We start from the raw sequence: 26,168 nt of genomic DNA, 5'->3' as shown, positions 1-26,168 counted from the left end.
AGCTGGGTGAATGTCTTTATGGTGGACATTCCCTTGACAGCCATGACTAACACAGGGAAATTGGTTTTACGAAATCCGAAGCAGCATATTTCCTTCCAAAGGCTCATCCCTCCTCTACGAGGGGGAGCAAAAGCAGTTCTGAGAATGACCATGGCACAGAGAATGGGGAGGCTTGGCATTTCACCATCCTTTGTGGTTTCATGAGAGACTCTGCTCCCTCTCCCTCTGGGGCTGATGAGCACCTGGAGGGTGTGATGAGCTGCTGGTTTGCAGTGGTCAAGTCTCAGAAACCCAGATTTCCCAGAGTGAGCTCTAATTTGTCATTTTGACTGGAAATGAATGTGAACCCTAAAATCAGTTATCTTAAGCCCTGGAAAACCAAAAAGCTGCTTTGAAAATGGGCAAAGGGGAAATGCTGCCCAGTTTCCTTTTCATGGTTTCTTTCATGTGGATAACCTCAAAGAACTGTAATGTCTCCAGGGACCCATATGCTTGAGCTGGAGTCATTTTCCTATAAGCACATACCTAAAGATATGACCAGATTTATTTGTCAAAGGTGCAAACTGGTAGTCAAGATGTGAAGCTCCAAGGTTTTACTGTTATTTGGCCTACATAATAAAAAATATCAGGGGAGCAGAGAATGTAGGAGAATGAGAAAATATAAGGTGTTCTTAAAATTTCATTATGAACAACACTTTTTGCCTTTCCGTGTTCTTTCTTTATTCACACTAGACTTTGAACTCTAGCAGAAGTAATCATGACGTCCGCATTCCTTGAAGAGCAGCTGAGAGGCAGTTTTGTCCTCTCCCTCCTTGCTAGCTCCCTTGGCTGCACTAGGTCACAAATAATAATGCAAATAATCCGTGCAAATGCCCTCATGCCAGGCAGCTTAGCCTACTTTTCGTCATCAACTAGTGGGGGTCTGTGGGCCAAACTGGTCTGAATTCAAAGCAGAAGGGTGAAGTCTCCTTTCCCCTAATGGCCTCTCCCAACTCTCCATTTCATCATTAACAGCTTAAAGGACTGTAGCTGGACAGATAGAAAACGGAAGCCGTGATTCCTAGGTGGGAGACTAGCAGACCAGAAGGGGTGGGCTAGGAAAGAGAAAGGAAAAGGATGAAAGGTCACTTTCCATTCTCTTGCTAACCGCCGTGGCCTTGGTTAAAGGTTCAGCAAGACTTTAAGCTTGTCAGGACGTAATAATAAACACTGTTATTATAGTTAATATGTATTGAGCACTTGGAATATAGCAAACAAGCAGCTGTTTATGGCATGGATCTTAAATGTTAAGGCCTTTTATTGCAGTCATTGTACTAAGCCCTTTGAGCACACTTGTTGACTAATTTCATACCCAGAGCAGCCCTGGAAGGTCAGCCCTATTATTATTTTCCTGTTCACCTAAAGAAACTAATGATCAGAGAGGTTGTTAACCCACCTGGTTTTCAGATAGTAAGCAGCCTCTCTGGATTCAAACGCAGTTTGGGGGCAATTTGGAGCCTGTGAACCACAGGAAGGAGGATAAATGGGACCAAGAACTTTTCAAAGGAAATAATGTGGCTGTCTGTTGGATGGCACCAGCAGATCATGAGGAGAAAGAAACTCCAGTGTTTCTCATTGGTAGGAGGCAGACCAGAGCGTGCACTGAACCTTCCAGGGAAATTACATACATTCTTACATACAGTTCTATTGCCTCCCACAAACAGTCTGCCTCAAGTGAATGGAATTTCCCAAGACGCTAGTATTTAATAAACAAGAAATATCCTGAAGTGTTCTTTACTTGTGTAACCTTTGAAGTACCACATAAGTTGTAAAAAAAAAAAAAAGATTTTCAAGAGAAAGATTTTACTAATAGCATCCACATATAATCAGCTTCTATGTTTTGAATCAGTGAGAGGTAAAGAAATTGGAAACTTTTAAGTCATTGCAATACATTTTCCCTAGAAATTCCTCTGAATTTCAACAGGGGTTTCACTAGCGATTAGCTTTTGCCAGACTTTGGCTTACTTATGTCTGTGTAAAGTTATTTGTAAACCAGTGAAAAATACGCCACTATAATAAATGTTTGCACCTAGGATTTGGAGGTGTCTGTGGACTCCAAATATGGGCACAGAAAGTACGTATGAAGTGGAAGAAAACATAACTTGTTTAGCTCCTGAGGATAATTTAAAATATGTGTGTTTTGTTTGTTTTGTTTTTTATTCTTTTCCCACATCAGTCCACAGTTTGGAAAGAGTTGCTGTTGGCAACCATCGGGGAACAGTTCACAGACTGTGCCGCAGCAGGTAAAGCAGCCCACGGCTCTGGTCGGCCCTGCTTCGTGTGCTCCTGGCTTGTGCTTGTTTCTTGCATAAGTTTGTGGTCATGTGTTTGACTTTTTACATGTTTTGAAGTTGTTTATTTTGGAACTACAAAGTTACTCAATTTTTTTTTCATGTGATTGTGGTGTTTAGTATTAGATATGTACGCCTATGTCCATATGTATATTTACATATGTGCATATTATATTTATACATGTATGTGTATAGTCACGTATATTTTTCCCTCCTAGCTCAACTTGTTAGTATCTGTAACCATCTGCCCAAAATAAATAGACAGGAAAGAAAAATCTGACATTAGCTGGGCTCTTAACACAAAGTAAATTCCCTTCATCTGTTCCAGTTCTTCCAGAAGGGGAAAATGCTTTCAGTGTCTAGTGAAGTTTGTGGGTGGTCAAGCACAATCCTCTCTGTCCTTCTCAATCCCAACCTGTTCCTCTTGTTCTCTCTGTCCCCTGCTCAAAGAGGACTAGAGTGGTAGGTGGGGACTGCTCACCATTATTATGCATGATTTAACGGTAGAGGATAAGACAGAAGTTATTCAGAGCTTTCCTTTGGAGACCATTTTCAAATACCCAGGGTATTTCTAAGTGTTTAGTGTTTGTGATAAACCCACTCAAAGAGCAGAATTTAATTGCTTGTTTAAAGTTTTGTTTTCTTTTTGGGTAGTTCCTTCTGAATGCTCCTGAAGTAACATTTAGAATACTATTTTTCCTCCCCAGCTTCCAGTGAAGTTTTTCTTTTTAGCTAATGACAATGATCAGTTGTCCCTCGGATGTCTTAGATGGGTCTATGTTTGAGAGCCCTGTAGGTCTTGCCAGTCCTGGGGCATGGTTCAGATTCATCTCACAAGGAGTTCCAATCATTCCACTTTTGTTTTGCTTACTTCTTATACCACTTTTTATTCACTTAAGACAAAACCTGGGCTGGGCTTGGTAGCTCATGACTGTAATCCCAGCACTTTGGGAGGCCAAGATGGGAGGATCACTTGAAGCCAGAAATTCGAAATACCCTAAGAAACAGAGACAGACCCTTGTCTCTACAAAATGTGCAAAAATTAGCTGGGCATAGTGGCATACACCCATAGCCCCAGCAACTTGGAAGGCTGTAGTGGGAGAATCACTTAAGCCCAGGAAGTAGAGGCTACAGTGAGCTATGATCACACTACTGCACTGCAGCCTCGGTGACAGAGCGAGACCCTGGTTTAAAAAAAAAAAAAAAAAAAAAAAAAGACCTGGATTAAGGTAAAATTGTCTGTAAGTACACATTCCTTCTGTTTTAATAGGGAGTATTTAGCAACGTGATAATATACAGCCAAAAATGTATCCCGTGTATAATTATAAACACATAAATCCCTGAGAGAGGAGGTTTTCTGCATCAATTATTCCTGTTTCCAGAACCAGGGAAAAATAGTCTAAGGTAGTAATGAATAGCCAGTATTGAGTAAAGAAGACCAGTTTTTTTGTGGTTGACTTGGGACGTGAGAGCACCATTAGCTATTAACCATTAGCTCTTCCATTAACTAGCTCTGCCACTTTAATCAAGTCAGCTAATCTCTCTGGGCCTCACTCCCCTCATCTTTAAGCAGTGGCTCCTCCCAGCTCTAAAGTCTTCTGTTGCCAGTACCCTAAAATAATCAAGGTTTTGCTGGTTGATTCTACTTATGAATATTACATGTTTGCTGATAGATCTGCCTTTGGTGAAGAGTTGCAGCCTTTTTTTTAACCGAGCCATTTGTGAAAGTGCTAGTAACTATGCCTGGTTGCCAAGAGCCAAACCAAACTGAAATATTGACAGTTAAGCATGCTCAGCATCCATCAGTTGTATCACGCTTTGACCAATAGGGTAGAAATAGGTAACACCAAAAGACTGGAAACACGAACATTTCCCCTAAAGGGTGATCCCGTGACTTCATGGCTAAAGGTTCCCTTCTTATTTGATGATTTTTATTTTCATATAAAATATAACATTGAACTCTGGCAAGACTATTTTAAAGTGTAAATTACAAAGTAAGGAATCTGTACCTAAAAATACTTTCTTGATGCTATAAAAAGTTTCTGTGAATGGCCGTGATAAGGTACTAGCTATCTTTTTTTGACTCTTTTGTTTAAATGTAGCAGATACACAGAAAAATACACACGTTGTATGTATATAGTTTGATAAATAATCACAAAGTAAGCATATAACTTTAGCATCTAGATGTACAAGCAGGACATTACCAGCCCCCCAGCAACCTCCTCTGCTGCCTTTCCTTCCTTCAAAGGTAGCCTCCACTCTAACTTCTAACATCAGAGGCTAATTTTACCTGATTTTGAGTATTTATGTAAATGGACTTATTTAGTGTCAAGTCATACACATTTAGCCAAGATTAAATTCATTTTAAAAAAGAAAAGAAGACACAGGAGGAGCGGGAGAAGGGAAGAATGGAGAAATTACTGCACGAAATTGGATATGTTTTTATTTAAATTATATCCTAATACTGAAATATTTTAACTTCCAGAAGACAACTAGAAAAACTGATGGCATGAATATTTAGATTTATAGAGGCCAGCAAATTAGGCTTAGTATACTAACTAAAGCAAAATTTTCTTATATTGATAATGCTTATCTCTCACATGCTACTTATTGATGCTGTTTATCAAAGTCCATAGAGTTGACTGTATTTCATTACCGTGTCATGAAAAAGGAAAACCAGGAATCAAAAGTTTGTGTTCCTTTCATTTTGCTGCAAATTAGTGTTAACAAAGTGACTGCAAGGGAGGATAAAACAGGGTAACACCTTACTATCCATCTGCCATTCTCAACTAGGTACAAGCCAGCCCTAATCTGGAATTTTGTTTTTTAAAAAAAGGCCCACCTTAATCAATGTAGATAAATGCCTTATAACGTTCATTCATTGACGGGGGATCCTAGAATAGCAGAGCTGTACTCAGAGAAGACTTTACTCTCACTCTATACACAGTGCTAACAGATGGGCATTGAGTCTCTAGCCCACAGTATAACGCCCAACACCAGAAAAGGGATTTCTAGAGGGAAGCATCAGAGAGAGCAGGAAGAATTCACAGGAAAGGAGCAGACAAGTAAACCACAGAAAGCAGATGAGCAGCTGAGAATGCACAATCTGGGTCCAGTTAGTGTCGGGGCATATAGTGCTGACCACCCCAGGGTCCCTGAAAGCTTGGCAGGAAGTCAGGAGAAATTCTTGCTATCCTTAACAGAGACAGCAAGGCATCAAGGAAAAGTTCATTTCAGTTCACTTGGCTTTCAGAGGGCAGGGAATTATGCAACCCATTTTAGAAAAAGTCTCATCAAAACAGTAAGAAATAGTCACAAAGCTTTGGTAATGTTAAAAAGGGTAAATGACTTATCTGGAAAATGCATTTGGCTGGAACACTTTATGTAAGTCCCTGGATAAATATGATATGACTGCCATAGCTTTTGCACTAACTTGCTTTCTTCCAATGATTCCCCATAGAATCAGTTATTTCTTACAAGTTGTCTTGTGCCACCTTCTTTTTTCCATCTTATCCTTAACTTTCAGATAAACTGACTAGGTTCTTAGAAACAGTCAGACTGACTTGAACGTATCACTCATTTATTTTTTTCCTGTCTTCCCCTCAGATGACGAAGTAATAGGAGTTAGTGTCAGTGTTCGAGACCGAGAAGACGTCGTCCAAGTCTGGAATGTAAATGCCTCTTTAGTGGGTGAAGCGACTGTTTTAGAAAAGATCTATGAACTTCTGCCCCACATAACTTTTAAAGCAGTATTTTATAAACGTAAGTGCTTTATTTCCAGTTATTACTCTATCTAGCTTACTCTATCATACTTTTAACGATAGAAACCGTTTTGCAAATGTGGTGAAGGCAGACTCATTTGAAATTTGATAATTCAGAAAAGAATTCAGTAAACTACATTTAAGTGTTTTAAAAAAAAAAAGCTTAGTCTCAGAAATTAAAATGAGATTTTATTCTTGCCTACCTGTGTGGATCAGAAAAGGAAATAACAAATATTGTATTTGTTATTTCAAAAATTTGTACCTAAACTGAAATTTTGATTCTCAAAAAAAAAAAAAAAAATTACAATAGTGTTGGAAACAACAATAATAAAAATGTCATTATACGAACTGGCAGGTAGATATTCAATCATCCCTTCATAAACAGGAATTTATAATGTATAACATCTGTGTTTTCGGAAGAAATACATTCTGAGCACAGGCATGATTGAATGTTCTACTGAAATGCTAATACTTCCTCATTATGAATGACTGTGACACAGAACCGAGAGAGAATTCATACCTAGTGGTGAAATGTTAACAGTGTGAATAGGTGTGTGGACCCATTGTTTCCATCATGATTCATGTTCATTGCTTTTGTGTGCTCTTTTGAAAAAGTCTTCTTTTTCATAATGAAAACATCTTAGTGCTGTTAAACCAATGTTTGGTAGATCAAACTGCAGGTTACACATTTAACAATGAGTCAGAGAAAAGGATGACAGCCCTACACATGTATGGTAAATTTTCTATATCAGAACTGTTCTTAGAGTCAATAACCCATTTTTGTAACTACCGTATTTCATTGACTCTACAATGCTCTTGAAGATAAGATGCTCCATTACGTATAGTATTACTACAAAAGAAAAAGAAAAGGTTCCCAATTAAACTGTAACACATTATTGGCACCAGAGGTCTTCAAAGATGTGTGTGGTAGTGGTGAGGAGTGCATCTTAGAATTGCTGAAATACGTTTCATCATTGCTTCACTTTGTCCAACCCTTTGCCAAAAAGAATAAAAAAAGCAAATTTTGTTTTGTGAGTATCCTAGTATGACAGAGGATATTAACACTAAGGCCTTCTTGTAAGGAACCATATCATTACAGGCCAAATGACTCCGACGTTAAGCAGTGGGACTGATCTGGCACTGCAGATATTCTGAATTTTAAATGGAAGTTTAAATAAAGGAGACACACAAATGGCAGGGCAGAAGTTGCTTATTGGCTGTGCAGTGTAGAAGTTGCAAATTTGCTGATGCCATTTTTATTCTTTAGGGATACTTTAATTGTATTTTTACCCCAGATATTAATTGAAAGGGCATCAAGGGATTTTCTTTATTTCACAAGATTAGCAGAAACTACAGAAGAAAGTGTGTTTCATTGGCATTTATGTATGGGGCTAAAACAACTTTTCCTACCTTTTAACCAGCTCCACACTTGACTCGAAAGAGGAGAACACTAATTTGAAGTAGTTAAGTCAGGCAGTTTGGATTTTTGTCCCACTTCACCAGTGTGACCTTGAGCAAGTGACAACTTTTCAGCGTTTTGCTTTCTCATCTGAGTATCGAGGAGGTTGGTCTTGATCTCTAAGGTTCCTTCTACTTCTAAATTCTATGATTAAGTTTCCAGGTAGCACATTGGTTAGCAGCAGGCTCAAGACAGATAATAAGATACCTGTTTTATCAAATCATAAGGCCACAGAGTGGTTAGGCTAGTTTTTAGGGCCGTGGCCGTAAGCACGTAAGACCGACAAAGGGCAGGATGATTCACTGCTTAGCTGTTGTGATGGCTCCGGGGAGGGTAAAGAAAACTGCAGCTTGTCCAGTTGAATCAAATAGATACACCAGAGGTAGAGACCACTGCAAAGTACGTAATGCAGAAATGAGTAAGGGTCTCAGCAGAAATTCGTATTTTAAGGGCATAAGTTAACATTTAAAAACCCAAAGACTGTTCAAATAAAGATTCGAATTTGAAAAAACAAGTAGTTCTCTTTATTGTAAACAAAGCAGGCAGTCCTTTACTCAGCAGGACATACACCATTTGCTGCAGAAATGATTTGGAAAAGTGAAGTTTGAGCTGAAATCTTTTTCACAGCAGGGTGACGTAAGTTGGAAAGGGCCAATTCATGCTTTTTCTCTGGTTTGGTTAATAGGATCCTAGTGTAAGTATTCCCAAGTTTACAGAAGCTAGGTGACTGTAAATTTTTCATGTAGGAAGAACCCAAGCATGTTCAGTCATGGCCTCTAGCAGGTGGATGGGGATTGGGCCATTAAAACTTACCTTTGATTTGGATACAGATTATTTGACTGAGAAACTCACAGTGCAGTCTCCATTCCCTGACCAGCCCCACCCTCGCCAATTCTGCTAAGTTCTTAAGAACAGCTGAGTGACAAAGGTCTTTTCTGGCATGAGAAATATTTAAAGCAGGAAGCCAGAACTCAAATCTTCCCCCTCTCTTCACTTCCCCTATCCTGTTTCTGTATAGGTGTAGCTGACGATGGTTTTCACATTTTTCAGTGGTTGGAAAAAATCAAAAGAAAAAGTATATTTTGTGACACGTGAAAATTATATGAATATCAAATTTTAGTGTCCATAAATAGTTGTATTATTATAGAGCAATACCCATTTGTTTCCATATTGTCTATAGCTGCTTTAGTGCTACAAAGGCAGAGTTAATGATTGAGACAGAGGCTGGGCATGGTGGCTCACGCCTGTAATCTCAGCACTTTGGGAGGCCAAGGCGAGCGGATCACCTGAGGTTAGAAATTCGACACCACCTGGCCAACATGGTGAAACCCTATCTCTACTGAAAAATATAAAAAGTTAGCTGGGCATGGTAGTAGGCACCTGTAACCCCAGCTACTCAGGAGGCTGAGGCAGGAGAATCGTTTTAATCCAGGAGGTGAAGGTTGCAATGAGCCAAGATTGGGCCATTGCACTCCAGCCTGAGCGACAGGAGAGAAACTCCATCTCAAAAATGACAATACAACAATTGATAATAATAATAATTGGGACAGAGACCATATGGTTCATAAAGGCACATATTTATTCTCTTCCCTTTCCAGAAAAAGTTTGTCAGCTCCAGGTTTAGAGCAATTTTGTAATCCCTTTCTACCCAAAGTAACCTAAGGCTGACAGAATTCTGTTCACTAGGCACTCCCAGTTCTGAATGTTCTGTTTTACTGTCTCTTTAAGCCATCAACATTGTAGTATGCAACTGTGACAGCGCCAGACTGCCCCTCACACCTAGAAGTAATACTGAACTTTGGATAGTCTGTATATCTGGATTTATTATTTGGAAACCAGGTCACTGTAGTTCTGTGATACCTCTACTTGACCCTAAAGCATAGTATAATTTCCTTGCAGATCAAACCATGTTTTCTTTGATGTCTTCCCTAAATATCTTTCTTTGTAAAGTTAAAGCTGTGAGAAATGTTCTACTCAATCAGTTCAGATTTCAGGCCCCCCTTAGGAGTGTGGCCAACCTGAGGTGACCTGCGAGGTATAAAGCACATCTCTCCCAATATTTTATCCAAGTGCAAAGCAGCTCAGGCTGAACGTCCAAGATGATGTCAAAGGGAAAATAGACCTGTTCTGCCCACCCGCCCAGCAATAGTCTGAAGAATTTATTCCATATGAAAAACACAGAGGCCAGGTACAGTGATTCACTCCTGTAATCCCAGCACTTTGGGAGGCCAAGATGGGTGGATCACTTGAGCTCAGGAGTTTTAGACCTGCCTGGGCAACATGACGAAACCCTGTCTCTACCAAAAAGACAAAAATTGGCCACGTATGGTGGCACACACCTGGAATACTAGCTTCTCAGGAGGCTGAGGTGGGAGGATTGCTTGAGCCCAGGAAGTCGAGGCTGCAGTGAACCCAGATCATGCTGCTGCACTCCAGCCTGGGTGACAGAGCAAGACCCTGTTTCAAAAACAAAAACAAACTAACAAACCACACAGAATTGGAAGGGGCTTAAAAGGTGAAATGGGCCAGCCCATCTGCCTCCCTAGAACCCCATTCATTGCTAGTATGGGTATCATATTGGGGAACAAAGCCTCTAGAGTCCTGACTCACCCCAGCTTTATCAGACCTAGCTTCCTGGTGATGGTTAACCAGATCCAGGAGGTAGATTCTCACACACAGTTTTTTTGCCTTAGAGAAAATGTTATGTATTTTGTAGGGTCTCCCAGTGCCATCTTCTACTTTAAACAATGTTAAGTCTTTGAAAATATTTTTCGTAGCATAATATTTTTTAATTCTAGAGTTCTGGCCAGGTGCAGTGGTTCGCGCCTATAATCCCAGCACTTTGGGAGGCCAAGGTAGTGGATAACAGGGTCAGGAGATCAAGACCATCCTGGCCAACATGGTGAAACCCCTTCTCTCCTAAAATACACAAAATTAGCTGGGTGTGGTGGCATGTGACTGTAGTCCCAGCTACTCTGGAGACTGAGGCAGGGGAATCGCTTGAATCCGGGAGGCAGAGGTTGTGGTGATCCAAAATCCCACCATTGCACTCCAGTCTGGGTGACAGAGCAAGACTCTGTCTCAAAAAAGAAAATAAATTCTAGAGTTCTGCCTGGGGATGGTGGCTCACACCTATAATCCCAGTACTTTAGGAGGCCGGGGCGGGTTGATCACTTGAGGTCAGCAGTTCAAGAGCAGCCTGCCCAAGATGGTGAGATGCCGTCTCTACTAAAATATAAAAATTAGCTGGGTATTCTGGCGTGCACCCATAATCCCAGCTACTCTGGAGGCTGAGAAGGGAGAATTGCTTGAACCCGGGAGGCAGAGGAGGTTGCATTGAACTGAGATTGTGCCACTGTACTCCAGCCTGGGTGACAGACTAAAACTCCATCCCAAAAAAAAAAAAAAAAAAAAATTCTATAATTCCTAATTAAAATTAGTAATTTTGCAAGCCAGACGATAGGGCTGAAAATCCGTTTGGGGTGGCGTGGGGAACACGATTTGGAAAAATAAGACTTAGCAATTTTATGAAACTTCATTTCCCATCGAGAGTGTTGACAGGTAGAGGGCAGGGGCACCTAGATATAATTGCTGTCACCCTGGTGTGGTTCTTTGTTTTGTTTTATTTTTAGTTTATTTTTAAAGATAGGCTTGTGAGTGGCTCTGTCTTGGGTTGTGTCAGGCGCCCCCCCATCCCCCCCGCAATGCATTCTGTGGGGCACATTTTCCCCTGTGGCATTTGCTTGCAGCCCAACATACTCTCTTCATCGGCTTGTCGAGATGACTCATCCTCCCAGGCACAGCAAGAAGAAACAGGCAGCATGCCCATTGCTTGTTTATTCCTTGTTTTAATTTTCATTATTACATTTCTCAGGAAATGCACGCCTTAGCTAACAGTTACTGGCAAAAAAACAAAACCCAAAAAAAAAAAAAACCAAAAAAAAAAAAACCAACGGTATTTGAGTTCTTGCCAACATTTGGGGAAGCTGAATGAGATGCCTAGAGGAGGGTTGGCCCATCCTTTGCTTAAAGTTTTCTTTCCTTTTTTTCTTTTTTGTTTTTTTTCTGTCCTTTAGCCCATGAAGAGCATCATGCTTTTGAAGGTGGACGTGGAAAACACTAATTGCACTCTGTAAAGAATTCTTTGTCCTTTGCTGATTGGTTTTGGAAACGGTCTTAACAGGAGGGAGAGTGAAGAGAAGACTTGCCGAAGCCGATGCTGGTCAATTTAGAGTGGGTTTCTGTCCTTGCAGATGGGCAATTAGGACTCAAAGTGGCAGGTGGGGTGGGGGGAGATTGTGTGGGTTTCTATCATCACATTACTTGCTTTACAAAAAAAAAAAAAATTTTTTTTTTTGGCTTTCTAAATTCTCTGTTCTTTTCACCCTGCATTTTTTTTTTTTTTTGCCCTTTAAAATTCCTTATTCAGCCTAATTATTGTTTTCTACACTCCCCTTTCATTGAGGCACAAGAAATCGGTTTCCCTTTAAGTAGCTCTGCTGTACCTAGTTAATGAGAATATGCATAATCGTGACAAGAGTGCTTCTGAATACCACACTGTACAAGGAGGAATACTAGCTTGGAGAAGCCTGTCTTCTGATTATTTGTTGTGACATATTCCTATGTACTGTGAGCTGGGCATTGTTTTTTTCTGTCCCAGGGAAAAGAAAAACCATACTTAATCTGATTTTGCACTGACAGCACACACGTCTTTAATTTTCCTTTTAAAAACTTTTTTTTTAGTGATAAAAGGAAAGTAATAGTTGGATTGCCTAACATGAAAACTATAATCACAATTCAGTATCAGGATATAAATCAAGCTCTGAGTTTTTGGACCCTCTGTGGAAACATTTCTAACCCAAATTTCAATTTGTGCTTTTCAATAAAAGGCTTAGATTGGTAGCAAGGGATTTCTCCCAATAGAAAACCTGATGTTTCTGATTTAAAGAGAAGATGATATTTTAATTTTGTTTGAATTAAGCTCCTTCCAAAATTCAGGTGTGTTTGCCCACTTAGGGCTTTCCCAGTCAACGCTAACACATTTTGTTAAATGATCCCTTTCCCTGCTCACATTATATGTTGTTTCTCATCATCGATAGTCTTCCAGCCTGGGCAGCTGTCCCCGTCCTTTTTCTTATAGGTGCAGGAAGTTAAATCTCATTGCCAGGATGAATGTGAACATTTGCAAAGTTGAACTTGGAGCACATTCTGCTCATATTAGTAATTGGGATTGTTGATATCTATTGTATTATGCTACCAAAGAAATATTGGTTTTATTAGAAGGAAATGGTCATCCTCTGGATCATGGAGACTTGCTCGGGATACGCCGATTCCCCTCTCCTGACTTAGACTTTGCCAAGCCTCTGGCTGCTTTTGCCTGATAAAGGGCAGGGCCATTCCAAGACACTTCCCTGGCTGGCTTGATTTTGGAGTCATGGGAGCTAGTGCATGCTCACATTTTTCAAAAGGGCGGTGCACTGATGAGATCTTCACCGTACCCAGGAGTTTTACTTCCTCTTGTAGTGTTGACCAACAGAGAGAGTCGAGGCTACTTTAAGCCTCTACTATGTGTTTGTGGATAAAATTCTCCATTCAGACATTTTAAAGGACTCTCCACATTATCTGTTTATAAAAGTCGTGCCCTTCACTTGTTAGTAACCACCTCAGCCATAATACTTATCATCATAGTTTTTTTAAATGCTTTTTTTCTAAACTTGAGTTTCCTTAGTGATTTCAAAATGAAGTATAAGAATATCAGATCCAATTAGCAAAAGCCTGGGACTTGTTTCTCCAAACGTTGTGCTATCAGTTAACTTGTTTTAAAATTATGAGTCAAGGATTTTAAAAAAATTATTCTGGACATGAATTAAAATTCTTTTTTATAATATAAGTATTTTTCTGATAGATTAGAAAAAAAGGATATAATTGTCTTCACTATATTGTCATATATATTTCCATAAGTAAATGGATTTCGAAGTATTTTTATTTTTTTGAACTTTATTTAAGGCATTTGTGATGATGTGTTCAACTTTTGCATGTATGTAGTCTTTGAAGTAAAAATAAAATGAAATAGGAATGTTAGGCTCACGTTAATATTTCCAGTTTCTGTTGTTTATGATCTTGGAACATGACTAGCACACAAAGCAGATTTTTGCCCCAGTGAACTTCTGCAACTGTTTCTGACCCTTTCAAAAATACCAACTGTGAGAAGGATTTAATTTGCCTAATGTTAAAAACCTATCATCTAAATTACTTTCAGAGAGGATTTTGTCAGATTTTGGTTTGGAAATTGTTTTAATTGAATATTTAGTCATAATAGACTTTGTATGAACTAAGCTGATTTAATCAGTTTAAAAACCTCTCATTACCTTCTTAGATTAAAGAAGCTAATACTCTTTTGAGATAGAAGGAAATATTTTGCGGGGCATGTGACTTTTGTGTTAAGGCAGTTTACCCATCTTGGCCGATGTGGGGAAAGTACAAACTTCCAGCAGAATCCTGGTCTTTTCAGCCAAGTGCTTGCAGGTGCAGCCTTGGACACTGCAAAGAACCATATAGAAACCAAAGAGCTCGCTTTTTTGTCTTTGTAATTCCTTAGGGTCTGTGATACATGCCAGGAAATCTGATTGAAACTAATATGCTTTTTCTTCTCCCATTATTCCCTAGATTGTTGTCTCACAGGCAGTTGCCTACATTGGGAAAGTAAGGACAAAAAAATACTCATTTAAAGTAACTTGTCTTTATTTTGACTGTCTTTCATAAGCACTTTCTGCATTGCTGACTTAGTTTTAAGATTTCCTCTTTCCACCCAACTTTTCCACATTTCTTAAATAAGGGTATAATTCACTGCAAACATGTACACTTAGTATAATATTGCTATTAGATTCGTGGTACACTTTATGAAGCAAAAACATGAAAAGGAAAACAGTACTCTAATAAACTTTAAATAAGATTAAGTTGACTCTCTCTCACCCATCTTCTTAATTTAGCCCACATCTACACCAGGCACACAGTCACATGACTTTACAGCTAAGAAGCTTTAGATGTAATTGGGTCCTATAGACATAGTATATGGTCCACCAACTGAGCCTTGACTGAACTTGTCCCTTGTTAAAGACATAGGGCTAGCCAGCCACAGAGCTGGGCATTGAAGTCTGCAAGTTGCATCCCAGTGCAGGCATCCTTAAATGGAGAGTACTCAGAATCTGTCCACCTGAACCTCCTCACTAGCTATCCTAATCAAGCACTAAATATCTGATCCAATCTGGCCAGTGATGTAACTCCTTAAACAGCTCTTTGTAAACAGCTCGTCCTTCTCCCTCTCAGAGACAGAAGTGTTATTGGGGTTTGGAGTTTGAAAATAACCTTCCTATGACAGGAGGTGGGCTTTTGCTATTAGTTGCCTGACTCTCAGAGGATCCCGACTTGTGTCCTTAGACAAAACTGACAGCCTTTGGAACGATCACATGGTGGCGCTGCCTTCCAGCCAACAGTTCTGGCTCTGCAGCAGAATTTATCCAGCTATGTTTGTGGAATTCTTTTAAGATCCTACTGCATTTTGCTCCTATGCTTTTACAAAAATTTGATGAGAAAATGTAAAAATGATACTTGGCAATAAGACATTTAGCTTTCATGCAGCTAATAAAAATGTGTCAAAGCTAGATCGCTCCAGATGTGCTTAAAATATCTCAAATCCTAGGCTCTCATTGGGCTAAGTGGTTGGGAAAAAGAATAAACTCACATGTAGGAAATACGGGAAATACTTCATCAAATATTATACCCAAAGAGAGAAAATTAGGAGTTGATTTTTTTAGCTCGGAATATGGAACTTCCCTTTAAAAATGTAAGTCCGTGCATCACCTTCCCCGTGTTGTATGTTTCTGGAAGATTTCACTCATTACAAATGAAAGTAGAGGACTGCCTGTGAATTGTTTACTTCTGAAAAGAAAATATTGAGATCAGTTAAAATTACTCAAGAGTTTGATGACTCAGGATTGTAAAAAGCCTTGGATCTCAACAGCTGGGAGGAGTCAGAGGGTGACGTGGAAAAAAATAGGAAGTGAGGTACAATGAAAAGTCCCTTTGAATCTGTGCTCATGTATAGTAATTAGAGTGGGTTGTCCCTCTACTGCCAAGAAGAAATCCCAGATAGATTCCTTTCATGTCGGATTATACTGTTCTGATTTTATTTTCTATTATTTTTCTTATGCATCCAAATCTAAGAACATTTATTTAGGTTGACCCACTGAGGCCAAAAGTCACTGTCTTGTGTTTTAGAAATTCTTTCATGTTGCTGACGTGAATCTATTTTTAAAAGAAAGCTCAGAGACTCTTAGAATTTTAGAGTGGAAGGGACCTTTGAGATCATCTACCAGTGCTTCTCACCCCTTAGCATGCAGAAAAATTACTCAGATACTTATTATGCACATTTCTTGATCCCAGCCCTAGAGGTCTGGGAGGATATCTGCATTTTTAACAAGTGCCCTAGTGATTCCAATGCTGATGGTGCTCAGATTGCTCTTGGAGAAACCCTGATTTTATCCAACTCCCACAGAAGACAAATGAGGAAAGTCTCCCAACCCTAACCCCTGTCAGGTGACCTGATTCTAATGTATGATACCTACAATCTTATGAAGGAAGGCTAGAGAAAACCATTCATAATGAGACTTGAGTAGATGATGCTCATAAATAAGAACTTTATGGCTGGGACCACAGCACTCATAGAAACACATCTCTGGAAGTCCATAATATAAAGCCTTTAGTACAGAGTGGTGGCTCTTCTCTTTTCTAAATACCATTTCAGCCTGTTAAGAGAAAAGAAATTAATGTTCAGAAAAGTAGTTACTCCATATGTGCAGTAACTACTTTCTATAATGTCTTATGGCATCTGGGGTTCAGCATCATTGAACAAGATTAAATGAACGTTATAGAGCTGTAAAATTGCATGTAAAATAACGCAAAACTGTTCAAATGACTATCAAAGCAGCCTGGGAATGAATTTCCACTAAAATTAATTGTCACTTTCAAAACATAGCTTAGCAAAGCTGTTACTAAACTTTAATACATAGAAATGTCAAAAAAAATCAAATAAGTATTCCCTAAACTATGTGAGTGATAAGCAAAAGTCATTGTGAAGTCAATATTTTTCTGTTCATCATTGCTACTGAAATTTAGAGTCGCATTGTATATGTGTGTGTTGAGTGTACCTTATTAGAATATCCAATACAAGAGCCTTTGGATATTCTATTATTTTGTGTCCTTTAGAAATCATGAGATTGAAGGAATCTGTGTTAAATGTTTTGGTTTTGGTTGCTGCCTGAAAAAAGTTACCAACTCATTTAAAGAAACACAAGATTTCTTTATGAAAATTTCCGTTTCTAATATTGAAGTCAGATAATTTTTCTTGAACTTTTATTTTGGAACAAATGTTTATTTGGGATTTATTAAAGTGTCAACTTTGCATTATACAACTGAACACGAAGTAAATTGAGTGTTTCTGAGTTTTCCATAGAAAATTTATGCTACCTCCCATCTTTTAACCTAGGAAGAAGCAACTTTTAATGAAGGCTTAAGGTGAAAATGTTTATTTTAGCACTTTATATTACAAGATGAATGGGGAATATTAAAGGACTCTGAGCATTTTAATAAACTTACGGGGTTTCTGTTTTCAAATAGAGGTATTAATTTTGTGGGTATGCATTAAATTCTTCCCAAAGTTCTCAGATAATGTGGCTTATAACCATTGTGTTTGTTTTAGTTTTAACACCGTCTTCTTGGTATTCATGTAAAACAAGTCACCATGACTTTGAATATATTCTCATGGAAAATTTTTTTCAGTGATTCCACAAAAGAATTTTAAATTTTAAACTAGTGAGCACACTTTGGCTTGAGACACCTAACATCATTTGTCTCAAATTTAAAATCTTATCAGTTGCATTAAACGTTATTAATTCTTTAGAATAGTCTTACCTGTGTAAGTTGAACCAGGTTTGTTTGATTATGTTTTGGATCTGCTTGTGCCCCCACCCCCTATTTTATACCATCTGTGCCCTGTGCAGTTGGGGACCCTTTCACATCTGGCTACAAGCTGGTGTAATGCCCTTCCTTTTGATCTGGCTTCATCTAGTGATTTGCTCAGTATTTTTTAAGGTCAGACTGAAAACTTTTCTGTTCTAGTTATTTTTGATTTTATATTGTGTGTTGTGTTTGATGTTCAGATACATGTGAAAGTTGCTTCTATAAGTTGGTAATTTTTATTCCAGCCTTTTGCAGCAATAAGGTAAGACTAGACTGTACTTTTCTTATTTGAAAAGGTAGTGATTTATGTGTTTAGTGCAAATGTTTAGACTGTTCTTGCAATTTTCTGATTTGGGACTATATTGCTATGATTTTATGCTTCTTCATTTTTCAAGGTAGTAGTTCACAGGGTTTGTTTAAGTGTTCGTTTGTAGAACTGTATTTTGAGATTTTGTAATTTGTTGCTGCTAATTCTCATTGTGTATTGAGGTTCTTATGGTATAGAAATGTCATTTTCATCCTCCAGTTTTAAGAATTTCATGTGGTTTAATCAAACACATCACTTAATCGTTATTAGATTCCGTGTGTGTGTGTGTGTGTGTGTGTGTGTGTGAGAGAGAGAGAGAGAGAGAGAATTAGCATAACCCTGTTTATTCCAATACATCTTAAAGGTTTCTGTCCAGCAGCTCTAATATGTTTGATGTTGCTAGCATGGAGTCTGACGCTTAGTAGGATATCTGGTATTCTGATGGGAAGTAACTTTTTGTTTTTACACTTCTCTGTTGAACACTTTTGAAAATAGGGCTCATCAGGGTCTCTTAGAAAACACATTTTGCTTATTTTAATTCTTTTTCTCTACCCTCTACTAAGGATGATTTTGTTTTAGAATAAGTCAGTTACTCTTGTTGCTCTTTTGGGCTGCAATGTGCCCGTGAGATTCAGTTGTCCCATTTCGCCAAGTAAAGTGAACTTACTCCTCCTTTCTTGCTGTCTAATACATTCCTTTAAAAACAAACAAAATATACCAGCAAACTCTTTCTTCGTCCATTCATCTGCAGACTTTCCTATCTCTCCCTGCAGAAACAAGAAATTCAAGATTTTGTGTGCGATGCCTAATTAATTTTAACACAGCAAATGTAATGAAATCTTTGAGGGGCAGGGCATAATACTATGAAGGCTTTAAAATTTCATAATATTTCCCTCTCATATTTGCATCTGATTACTGCCACCATGCATTCTATGTGTACTTTATCATCTGGTCGTTACTGATGCACTTTTTAGAGTGTGTTCTCAGTTGTTCTGTTAGCATAGGTTCCTCTGTCTTGTCACCTAATGTACAGGTTTTTTGGAAGCCAGGACCATGCATGCGTTTTCTTCCTCAGTGATCCTTTTACTGAAGTAACTGCTAGTAAAGAACTTTTAACTGCTTTTCAATAATGAATGTATAAAAAATCTCTGGAATCCTACAGGGTGATGGGTCTTTTGTTATATGAAGAAAAGGAAAAACAGTAGCATTTACAAGGCTCAGCAAGTTAAAATATGTGTCATTAAAATATGTCTCTATTTCCCATCATCTGGCTAGCCTATGATGCTGACTAGCTTATTTCTTGCCAGAGAAAATAAGTTTAAATCATAAGCATATTTAACTAGCAAGCATAAATCATAAATTCTTTATAATCATAAGCATGTTGAACTCTGGTACCATTTTTACAGATGGCAGGGCTAAATGTGTGTGCTACTCTAAGCATTAAAGAGGTGGACAAGCTCTTACTCCCCAATTCTCTCTTTAACTCAGGAAACTTAAATCATTTGTTTTTTTCCACATACAGGATTCTATAAAGTATGGACCTAGGGAAAGGTTTCAGATCTTAGGAAATATTTGGGTTTTGTGATTCACTCTTAATGGGAAAGAATGATGGAAGTGAAGGTTAATCACTGAAGCTATGTCCCGTTTTAAGGCAAACATAATTAGTGTTTCATGAAAACAGTCAAGTTATAAAGAACAAGACTGTTTTTCAGAATGTATCTTTTTTAAAAAAACAAACACCATGGAATCCACAGTTTAACAGATGTCCATCAGCTTTCGAAGAGTGTTGCCTAGGAGGCTGGTTCTACAGAAACACTTGCGGATATGGCAAACAAAGTTTTCATTGTAAAATACGTTTTAAGAAGTATTTTTTAAAGTGTAATAAAGCAGTAACACACACTGATATGCATTACATGGCCAAATTTTAACATTTTGGAAGCCAATAAGCATAATTTATTTACTCATTAATTTTGTTTTACGAAACAAAACAAAGGTTTTATAAAAATCTTTTTATTGTAACATAAAAGGAAGGTACAGAAAACCACACAACACAAATGTGTAACTTTGTGAACTGTTACAAGAAGAACACGATAACAGCAGGCCAAGAAATAGAACTTTGCCAATCACCCCAGGGGCCCCTTCATGTGCCGCCTCCTTTTTCACTAAAATAACCATCATCCTGACCTACAGGAGGCACTTACTTGCATTTCTCTCTGGCTTTATCTCAGGTGATAAATATCATTTTACATAGAAAATCTTCTCTAACTATGAGCGTTGGTTCAGAAAAGTTATTTGTAAGTCTTTTAAATGGTAAGTGGCAAATGACACACCATAAGCAATTGAAACCCCTGTAAGTTAGTGATTAGGCCAAATTTGTTGCGCTTTTGCTGTAGTGTGTGGCACTGTCCATAGCTATCATACCCACAAGAACAATAGCATGTATGGAGTTTCATGCCATCTAAGCATAGAGATTAGTTCTCCTCAGCACCGTACGAGGTAGATGCTATCATTGTTGTCCCCAGTTTAGGTATGTGGAAACGTACCCGTGATGTTCAGAGGGGTGAAATAACTTGCTGAAGGTCACGCCATTAGTCACTTGCAGAGCCAAGATTCATCTAAGGTACTGTGGCCCCAGCCTGTTCTATGGTGAGACTGTCTTGATGAAAGTTGAAGATGTGATGTGCAAGAATTTTGAGATTCCTTATGAGAGTTCATTTATAGAGAAAAGGCTTTATGGCTTTAAGAAAAAGATGGAAATATCACTGCCCTAGTTCAGACTTTTCATTTTACACATGAAGAAATGACCCAGAAAGTATAAAGAATTCGTTCAAGGTCATACAAGCAGTTGGTGGCAAAGTTGCAGCCATATCCCCAAATCTCCTGGCTGTTAAAATCAATAATCTTTACTTCATTCCATACCTTATGTGGAAAAAAATGCATGTTTTCTAACCTGCATCTTTGCACCAACTCCATGTAAGCAGATTTGTCTTGAAACCAGTTTACAGCTAGGACATACCATCTACTTGCTTATTTTCTCAAGGTTTTAACTGGGAATTTAAAAATTTATATCTGAAGCTTGCTTTTTTGTCTCACTTATTGAGTGCCCAATCTGCAGGCACACATGCCTAACACTCTTCTCCAAAGAATGTACAAGAATAACACATTTGACTGGTGTGGATGGCAGGTGAAAAAGAATTACTGGTGTAGCGTGTAGGCCCTTCAACATATTCACGGCCAATTCCGGATTATCCCAGCACAGATGGATCATGCAAAATCCCTCTTCTACTTCTTACTGGTGACCTTTAACTATTTGTGTTTGCAAATGCTTCTACCAGGCATTGGAAAGGAAAAGAGCACAGAAGATGGAATTTGGTTTCCTGACTAGATGTTAAATGTCCTGGTAAAAGGTTTGGTGGTTTTGCCACTTATGGTACAAGGAGACCATAGGACTCTCTCTGGATTGAATTTGTCTGGGATGCCCAATTTAGCCTTGAATATGAACAATCAGAAAGAAAGCAAACTGATGTAATGCAAAGAGCTTACTTTGGAATTTGCTTTATTAGGTCGAAATTCTGTTAGCTTGTGCCTTGAGCAAGTTCCTCAACTTATCTGAGCCCCAGTTTCCTCCCTTTTTTTTTTTTTTTTTTTTTTTGAGACGGAGTTTTTGCTTTTGTTGCCCAGGCTGGAGTGCAATGGCGCGACCTTGGCTCACCACAACCTCCACCTCCTGGGTTCAGGCAATTCTCCTGCCTCAGCCACCTGAGTAGCTGGGATTACAGGCACGCGCCACCATGCCCAGCTGATTTTTTGTATTTTTAGTAGAGACGGGGTTTCGCCATGTTGACCAGGATGGTCTTGATCTCTTGACCTCGTGATCCACCCGTCTTGGCCTCCCAAAGTGCTGGGATTACAGGCATGAGCCACCGCGTCCGGCCCGGTTTCCTCCTTTTTAGAAGGGCAAGGTAGAGCTTCTTCAAAGCCAGTAACATCTGAAGCACTCAGCTCAGCCCTTTGGGTAAATTGTACTTCCATTGGTTGGCTGTATCAATTCATCTGTACAGGGAAGAGGATGGACTGCTCCAAGGAAACTTTCCCACTTTCCTCTTCAGGTATTGGTAGAGCTTAACTTGTTTGGGGTCCTGCAAGTCTTTGGTGGCAACACTGTGGCCAAACCCACTGGTCTCCTAACTGCTTGTTTATTATCTTTCTACCTCGTGGTACCATATTGGGGAAAACACAAATCTTCCCCATTTACTTGAGTTCTGTTCACCTGACTTCTGAGTTGATTTGCCACAAATCAAATTATGATCTGAATGAACTTGCCAATTATTTTCTAAGAGCATTACTGCCATTATAATGTAAGAAGGAGGTTCAGGGCCAGGTGCGGTGGCTCATGCCTATAATACCAGTACTTTGGGAGGCTGAGGTGGGTGAATCACCTGAGGCCAGGAGTTCGAGACCAGCCTAGCCAACATGGTGAAACCCCATCAGTATTAAAAATACAAAAATTAGCTGAGCATGCTGGTACATGCCTGTAATCCCAGCCACTCAGAAGGCTGAGGCATAAGAATCACTTGAACCTAGGAGTTGGAGGTTGCGCTGAACTGGGATTATGCCACTGCACTCCAGCCTGGATGACACAATGAGGCCTTAGCTAAAAAAAAAAAAAAAAGGGGAAGTTCAGTTGATGAAAATATTTTAGAGGCCAAATTCCCATTGAAACATAAGTCTGTTGTTCAACATAGATTGCAGACACTCAAACTTGTCACTGGGGGGCCAATTGTGAGAAGCTCCCAAGAGTTCCCTGTATGATGTGCATATTATTTTATGTTATAATTATGTTATACATAATTATGTAATATTTTAATCCTGGCTATCTTAAAGGAAAGTTAATAGGCCTCAGTATAGCTGAGATATAGACCATATACAATATTGACTCATTCATTCAGCAAGTATTTCTTGAACAACTATGATGTGTTAGGTACTGAGGATACAAAAACAAGACAAGAAATCATTCCTGTTTCATGGAGCTGACAATTTAGTGGATTGGTAAATATCATTAAAACTGAACTACCATAGCCAGGCGTGGTGGTGCATGCCTGTAATCCCAGCTACTCCGGAGGCTGAGGCAGGAGAATCACTTGAACCTGGGAGTCGGAGGTTGCAGTGAACCAAGAATGCACCACTGCACTCCAGCCTGGGCGACAGTGAGACCCGTCTAAAACAAAACAAAACAAAGCAAAAAACTGAACTACTAGACCATAAGAAATGCAGGAAGTATATCTTAGACATTTTTCAGCTGCACATATGTGGCATATAAGTCTGAATACAATGCATGTTTGAATGAAGGAATGTTTGAATGTTGTCATAAGCAGTGTTTTTTAAAGTAAAAAAAGCCCTTAGATTTCTAAAGCTGAGTGTTTTTACTAATCCCATTATTGTTTTCAAATTCTCTAATAATAATAGCTTAGACACTGAATTCAGTAACCACAGAGGCTGTTTATAATTTGTTGCTACTTTTTAAACATCTTTGAAAGCCAAACAAGCCCCTGACTTCTGGTCAATAATTCACTGTGTCTTTATGTATATACCTAGAGCGGCAACAGTCATCAAAAGGCCTGTGCGCCAGCATGTGAAATATGGGGATCCTTACACTGTGGAATGTATGAAGATTGCTTACTCTGTAATTTTTAAAAGCCCGGTAACTCCTTATAAAGCATATATAGCATCTGAACAAGAAATATGACACTAAGTCTCGGATTAAATAATATCTTGGGGCCACTACCTTATGCATTTTCAGCAGTTTGGGAACTCAACTAAGTGCAGGTCAACAAGCTCAGAGCATCATTAATGAGCATCTGTCCCGTGACCCAGCTGGAGACCCTTCCGATTATTCATTCCAGAAGCACGTGCTGACACCGGGTTCAGCCCTCGTGGCTCTCTCACTCACAGTGATCTTTTAAGATTGTAGAGAGGTCAAATCCTCCCACCCCCATGCCTTGCAGAGTGGCTAAATGTTTTCTGGGTCTTACTTGCTTTGTAGCCCTGGTAACTCTATTTTTAAAATTAAAGTAAACAAAAGAGGGCCCTAGCCAGGGAGCAGTCCAACCCAGAAGACTTGTGTGGAACAGGTTAAAAAAAAAAAGAAAGAAAGAAAAACTTTTAAATGAGAACAGGCAGCTCTGCGGAGAAGAACTGGTTCGAATAGGCACCACTGCTGTTTCGCCCGCTGACCCGGACTTTGCAGCCCAAGTTCATCCTTCGACTTCAAAGGCTGGGCTCTGAGCAGATCACACGTTTTCCTTGATGACAAATTAATCAAACTTGATTTCTTAGATGAGATGGATACAAAAGAAGTACAACTCCCCGAGGCCCGAAAGTCAATACAGCCCTTCTGGCTCTGATTAGGTAACAAAAGGATATCTGAGAGCCATCTTCCTCCCTACTCAGGCTGTAGGATGGAACTAAAAGCAAGCCGGGCTTGTAAAGGAGAAAGGCCTTATTAAAACACATTTCAGCTGCAACCAAGTGCACAGCGAGCCCTCCTGACAAGAGAAAATTACTTTTTAGTAGATGCTCACCTTTTCTCAAGAGCAAAGTTTCCACTTAGAAGAACCTAGAGGAAGTAGTATATTATGAATCTGAAATGTTTATAGATCTCCCCTTTTATGTTTTTGCTGTGAAGATGAGGTTAAAAAAAAAAAAAGAAATCGGCCGGTGATATCTGGCAAATGTTAGAGAGAGCCCACATTTGGTTAAGTAAATTTACTTCTACTGGGTTAAAAATGAAACTCCCCGAGTCCAGGGGATTTATGTACCTGTTAAGGCAGGACTAGGACGAGGTGAAGTAATGGCTTCAAAATGCAACGCTGTGGGGCCACTCCGGCAGCCCACTCATGTGAGAGGGCGAAATAAGCCTTCTGCTAAATCGGGGAGCGCAGGATTTCAATGCAAAACCCTCTTAGCAGCTTTGTCATCCGCCTGTTCTGCGGAGCATCCAAGGACATCGCTTGCATCCTTCTTGTGATTGCTCTATGGTCTATATTTAGAAGAATTGCTATTGCACAAAATATGGTCCCCTGACTGTTCTGGGGGTGCTTCATGCCCTTCCCAAAAAGGCTTCCACGAGAAATGGAGGGTTTATACCTTTATAGCACAATTTTTAAAAGAAGGCCCTGATGAGTGTTTCCTTTCATGTGTGGGCAGAATGCACAAATCTCTATACCGTGGGATCCTATTTTCTAAGTTGGTGGGATCTGCTTCCACGCAGCCGCCCTGCCGTCCGGAGAGTGGGGAATGAGGCGACGGATGGTTAAGTATGCAGAGTGAAGTTGGGTCACATGGGCCCATCTCTCATTTCTGACACTCAGTTTGAAGACCCTTCAAGTGTCTTTCTGATCCTGACAGGCAGTTTTCAAAATGTTTATGGCATTCCAGGACGCTTAATAATTTAAAGCTGTATTTTAGATTCCAGCAATGAGCAAAATACCCGTGAGCTAGCCCTCCCCCGCTGCGAGCGGCTCCAGATGCTGCCATGCAGTCTCCCACTCTTCTCTGACACGTGTGTACCTAGCCGCGGCCAGCCAAGCCCCTTGTCCCTCTGCAGCCCTCTGCTGGGCCCCCTCCTGCTCACCCGTTAGGGATGCTCTGAGGGTGAGCCAAGGCCTCCTCCTCCACAAATCCTGTTCTGAGCTCTCCAGCAGAGAAGAGCCTCCTTTCTTGCAAAATAGAGGGTACTTGGATTTTCTTTTAGCCTCCTCTATGGCCATTGACCCATTCTGCATATAGTGTGTATGGCCATTGCAAGTGTGGCACTAAATTGAGGGTTCCCAGGCCTTCTCCCACCTTAACATCACACACAGCTCTGCACACAGAGGTTCATCTGTTGGTTGAATTAAAGGAGCAACATTTCCACCAGCTCATCTGAGATCCCATCTTGGGAAACCCATTCTCCACTCTTGTGTGATTGCTGTTTTGGTTTGCTAAGAAGACTAGCTTGCTCGGCCTTACACCCCAACATGCTAGTCTTGTGACCTTAAGTGAACCACCTGACTTCTGAGTCTCAGTTTCTTCATCTGGGTCACAGGAATAATGAATTCTCCTATCACAGAGTGTGAATATTAAATTAGAAAATGCACACGAAGGCCCTTTCCATACTATTCAATGTTTCTCTTGGGTGGATCTTGATATTAATGCTGGTAGTACCACGCAGTGGTCTAAGGTGGCCTGTTTTTGAGACACGTGTGCAGTTGTTTTAAAATTACATTCTACAGTAGAATCCAGAAACCTTTCCG

The 26,168-nt window shown here is 39.6% G+C and overlaps 1 protein-coding gene across 3 annotated transcripts in view; it reads left to right on the top strand.

Moving 5' to 3' along the window:
* EIF4E3 (eukaryotic translation initiation factor 4E family member 3) overlaps window positions 1-19,008 on the top strand; it is a 77,254-nt gene extending 58,246 nt beyond the window's left edge. For all 3 annotated transcript variants that reach the window (XM_010350104.3, XM_074404551.1, XM_039477475.2), the window contains 3 exons: window positions 2,216-2,282; window positions 5,937-6,092; window positions 11,627-19,008. In XM_010350104.3, the coding sequence (XP_010348406.1) occupies window positions 2,216-2,282; window positions 5,937-6,092; window positions 11,627-11,673 (270 nt within the window). In that variant the 3' untranslated portion in view covers window positions 11,674-19,008. The remainder of the gene's footprint in view (window positions 1-2,215; window positions 2,283-5,936; window positions 6,093-11,626) is intronic.
* Window positions 19,009-26,168: the final 7,160 nt, after the last annotated feature.

The sequence above is a fragment of the Saimiri boliviensis genome, chromosome 8 (genome assembly GCF_048565385.1).
Source record: "Saimiri boliviensis isolate mSaiBol1 chromosome 8, mSaiBol1.pri, whole genome shotgun sequence".
Taxonomy (NCBI): Eukaryota; Metazoa; Chordata; class Mammalia; order Primates; family Cebidae; genus Saimiri; species Saimiri boliviensis.
This window is presented reverse-complemented; position numbering and strand designations above follow the sequence as displayed.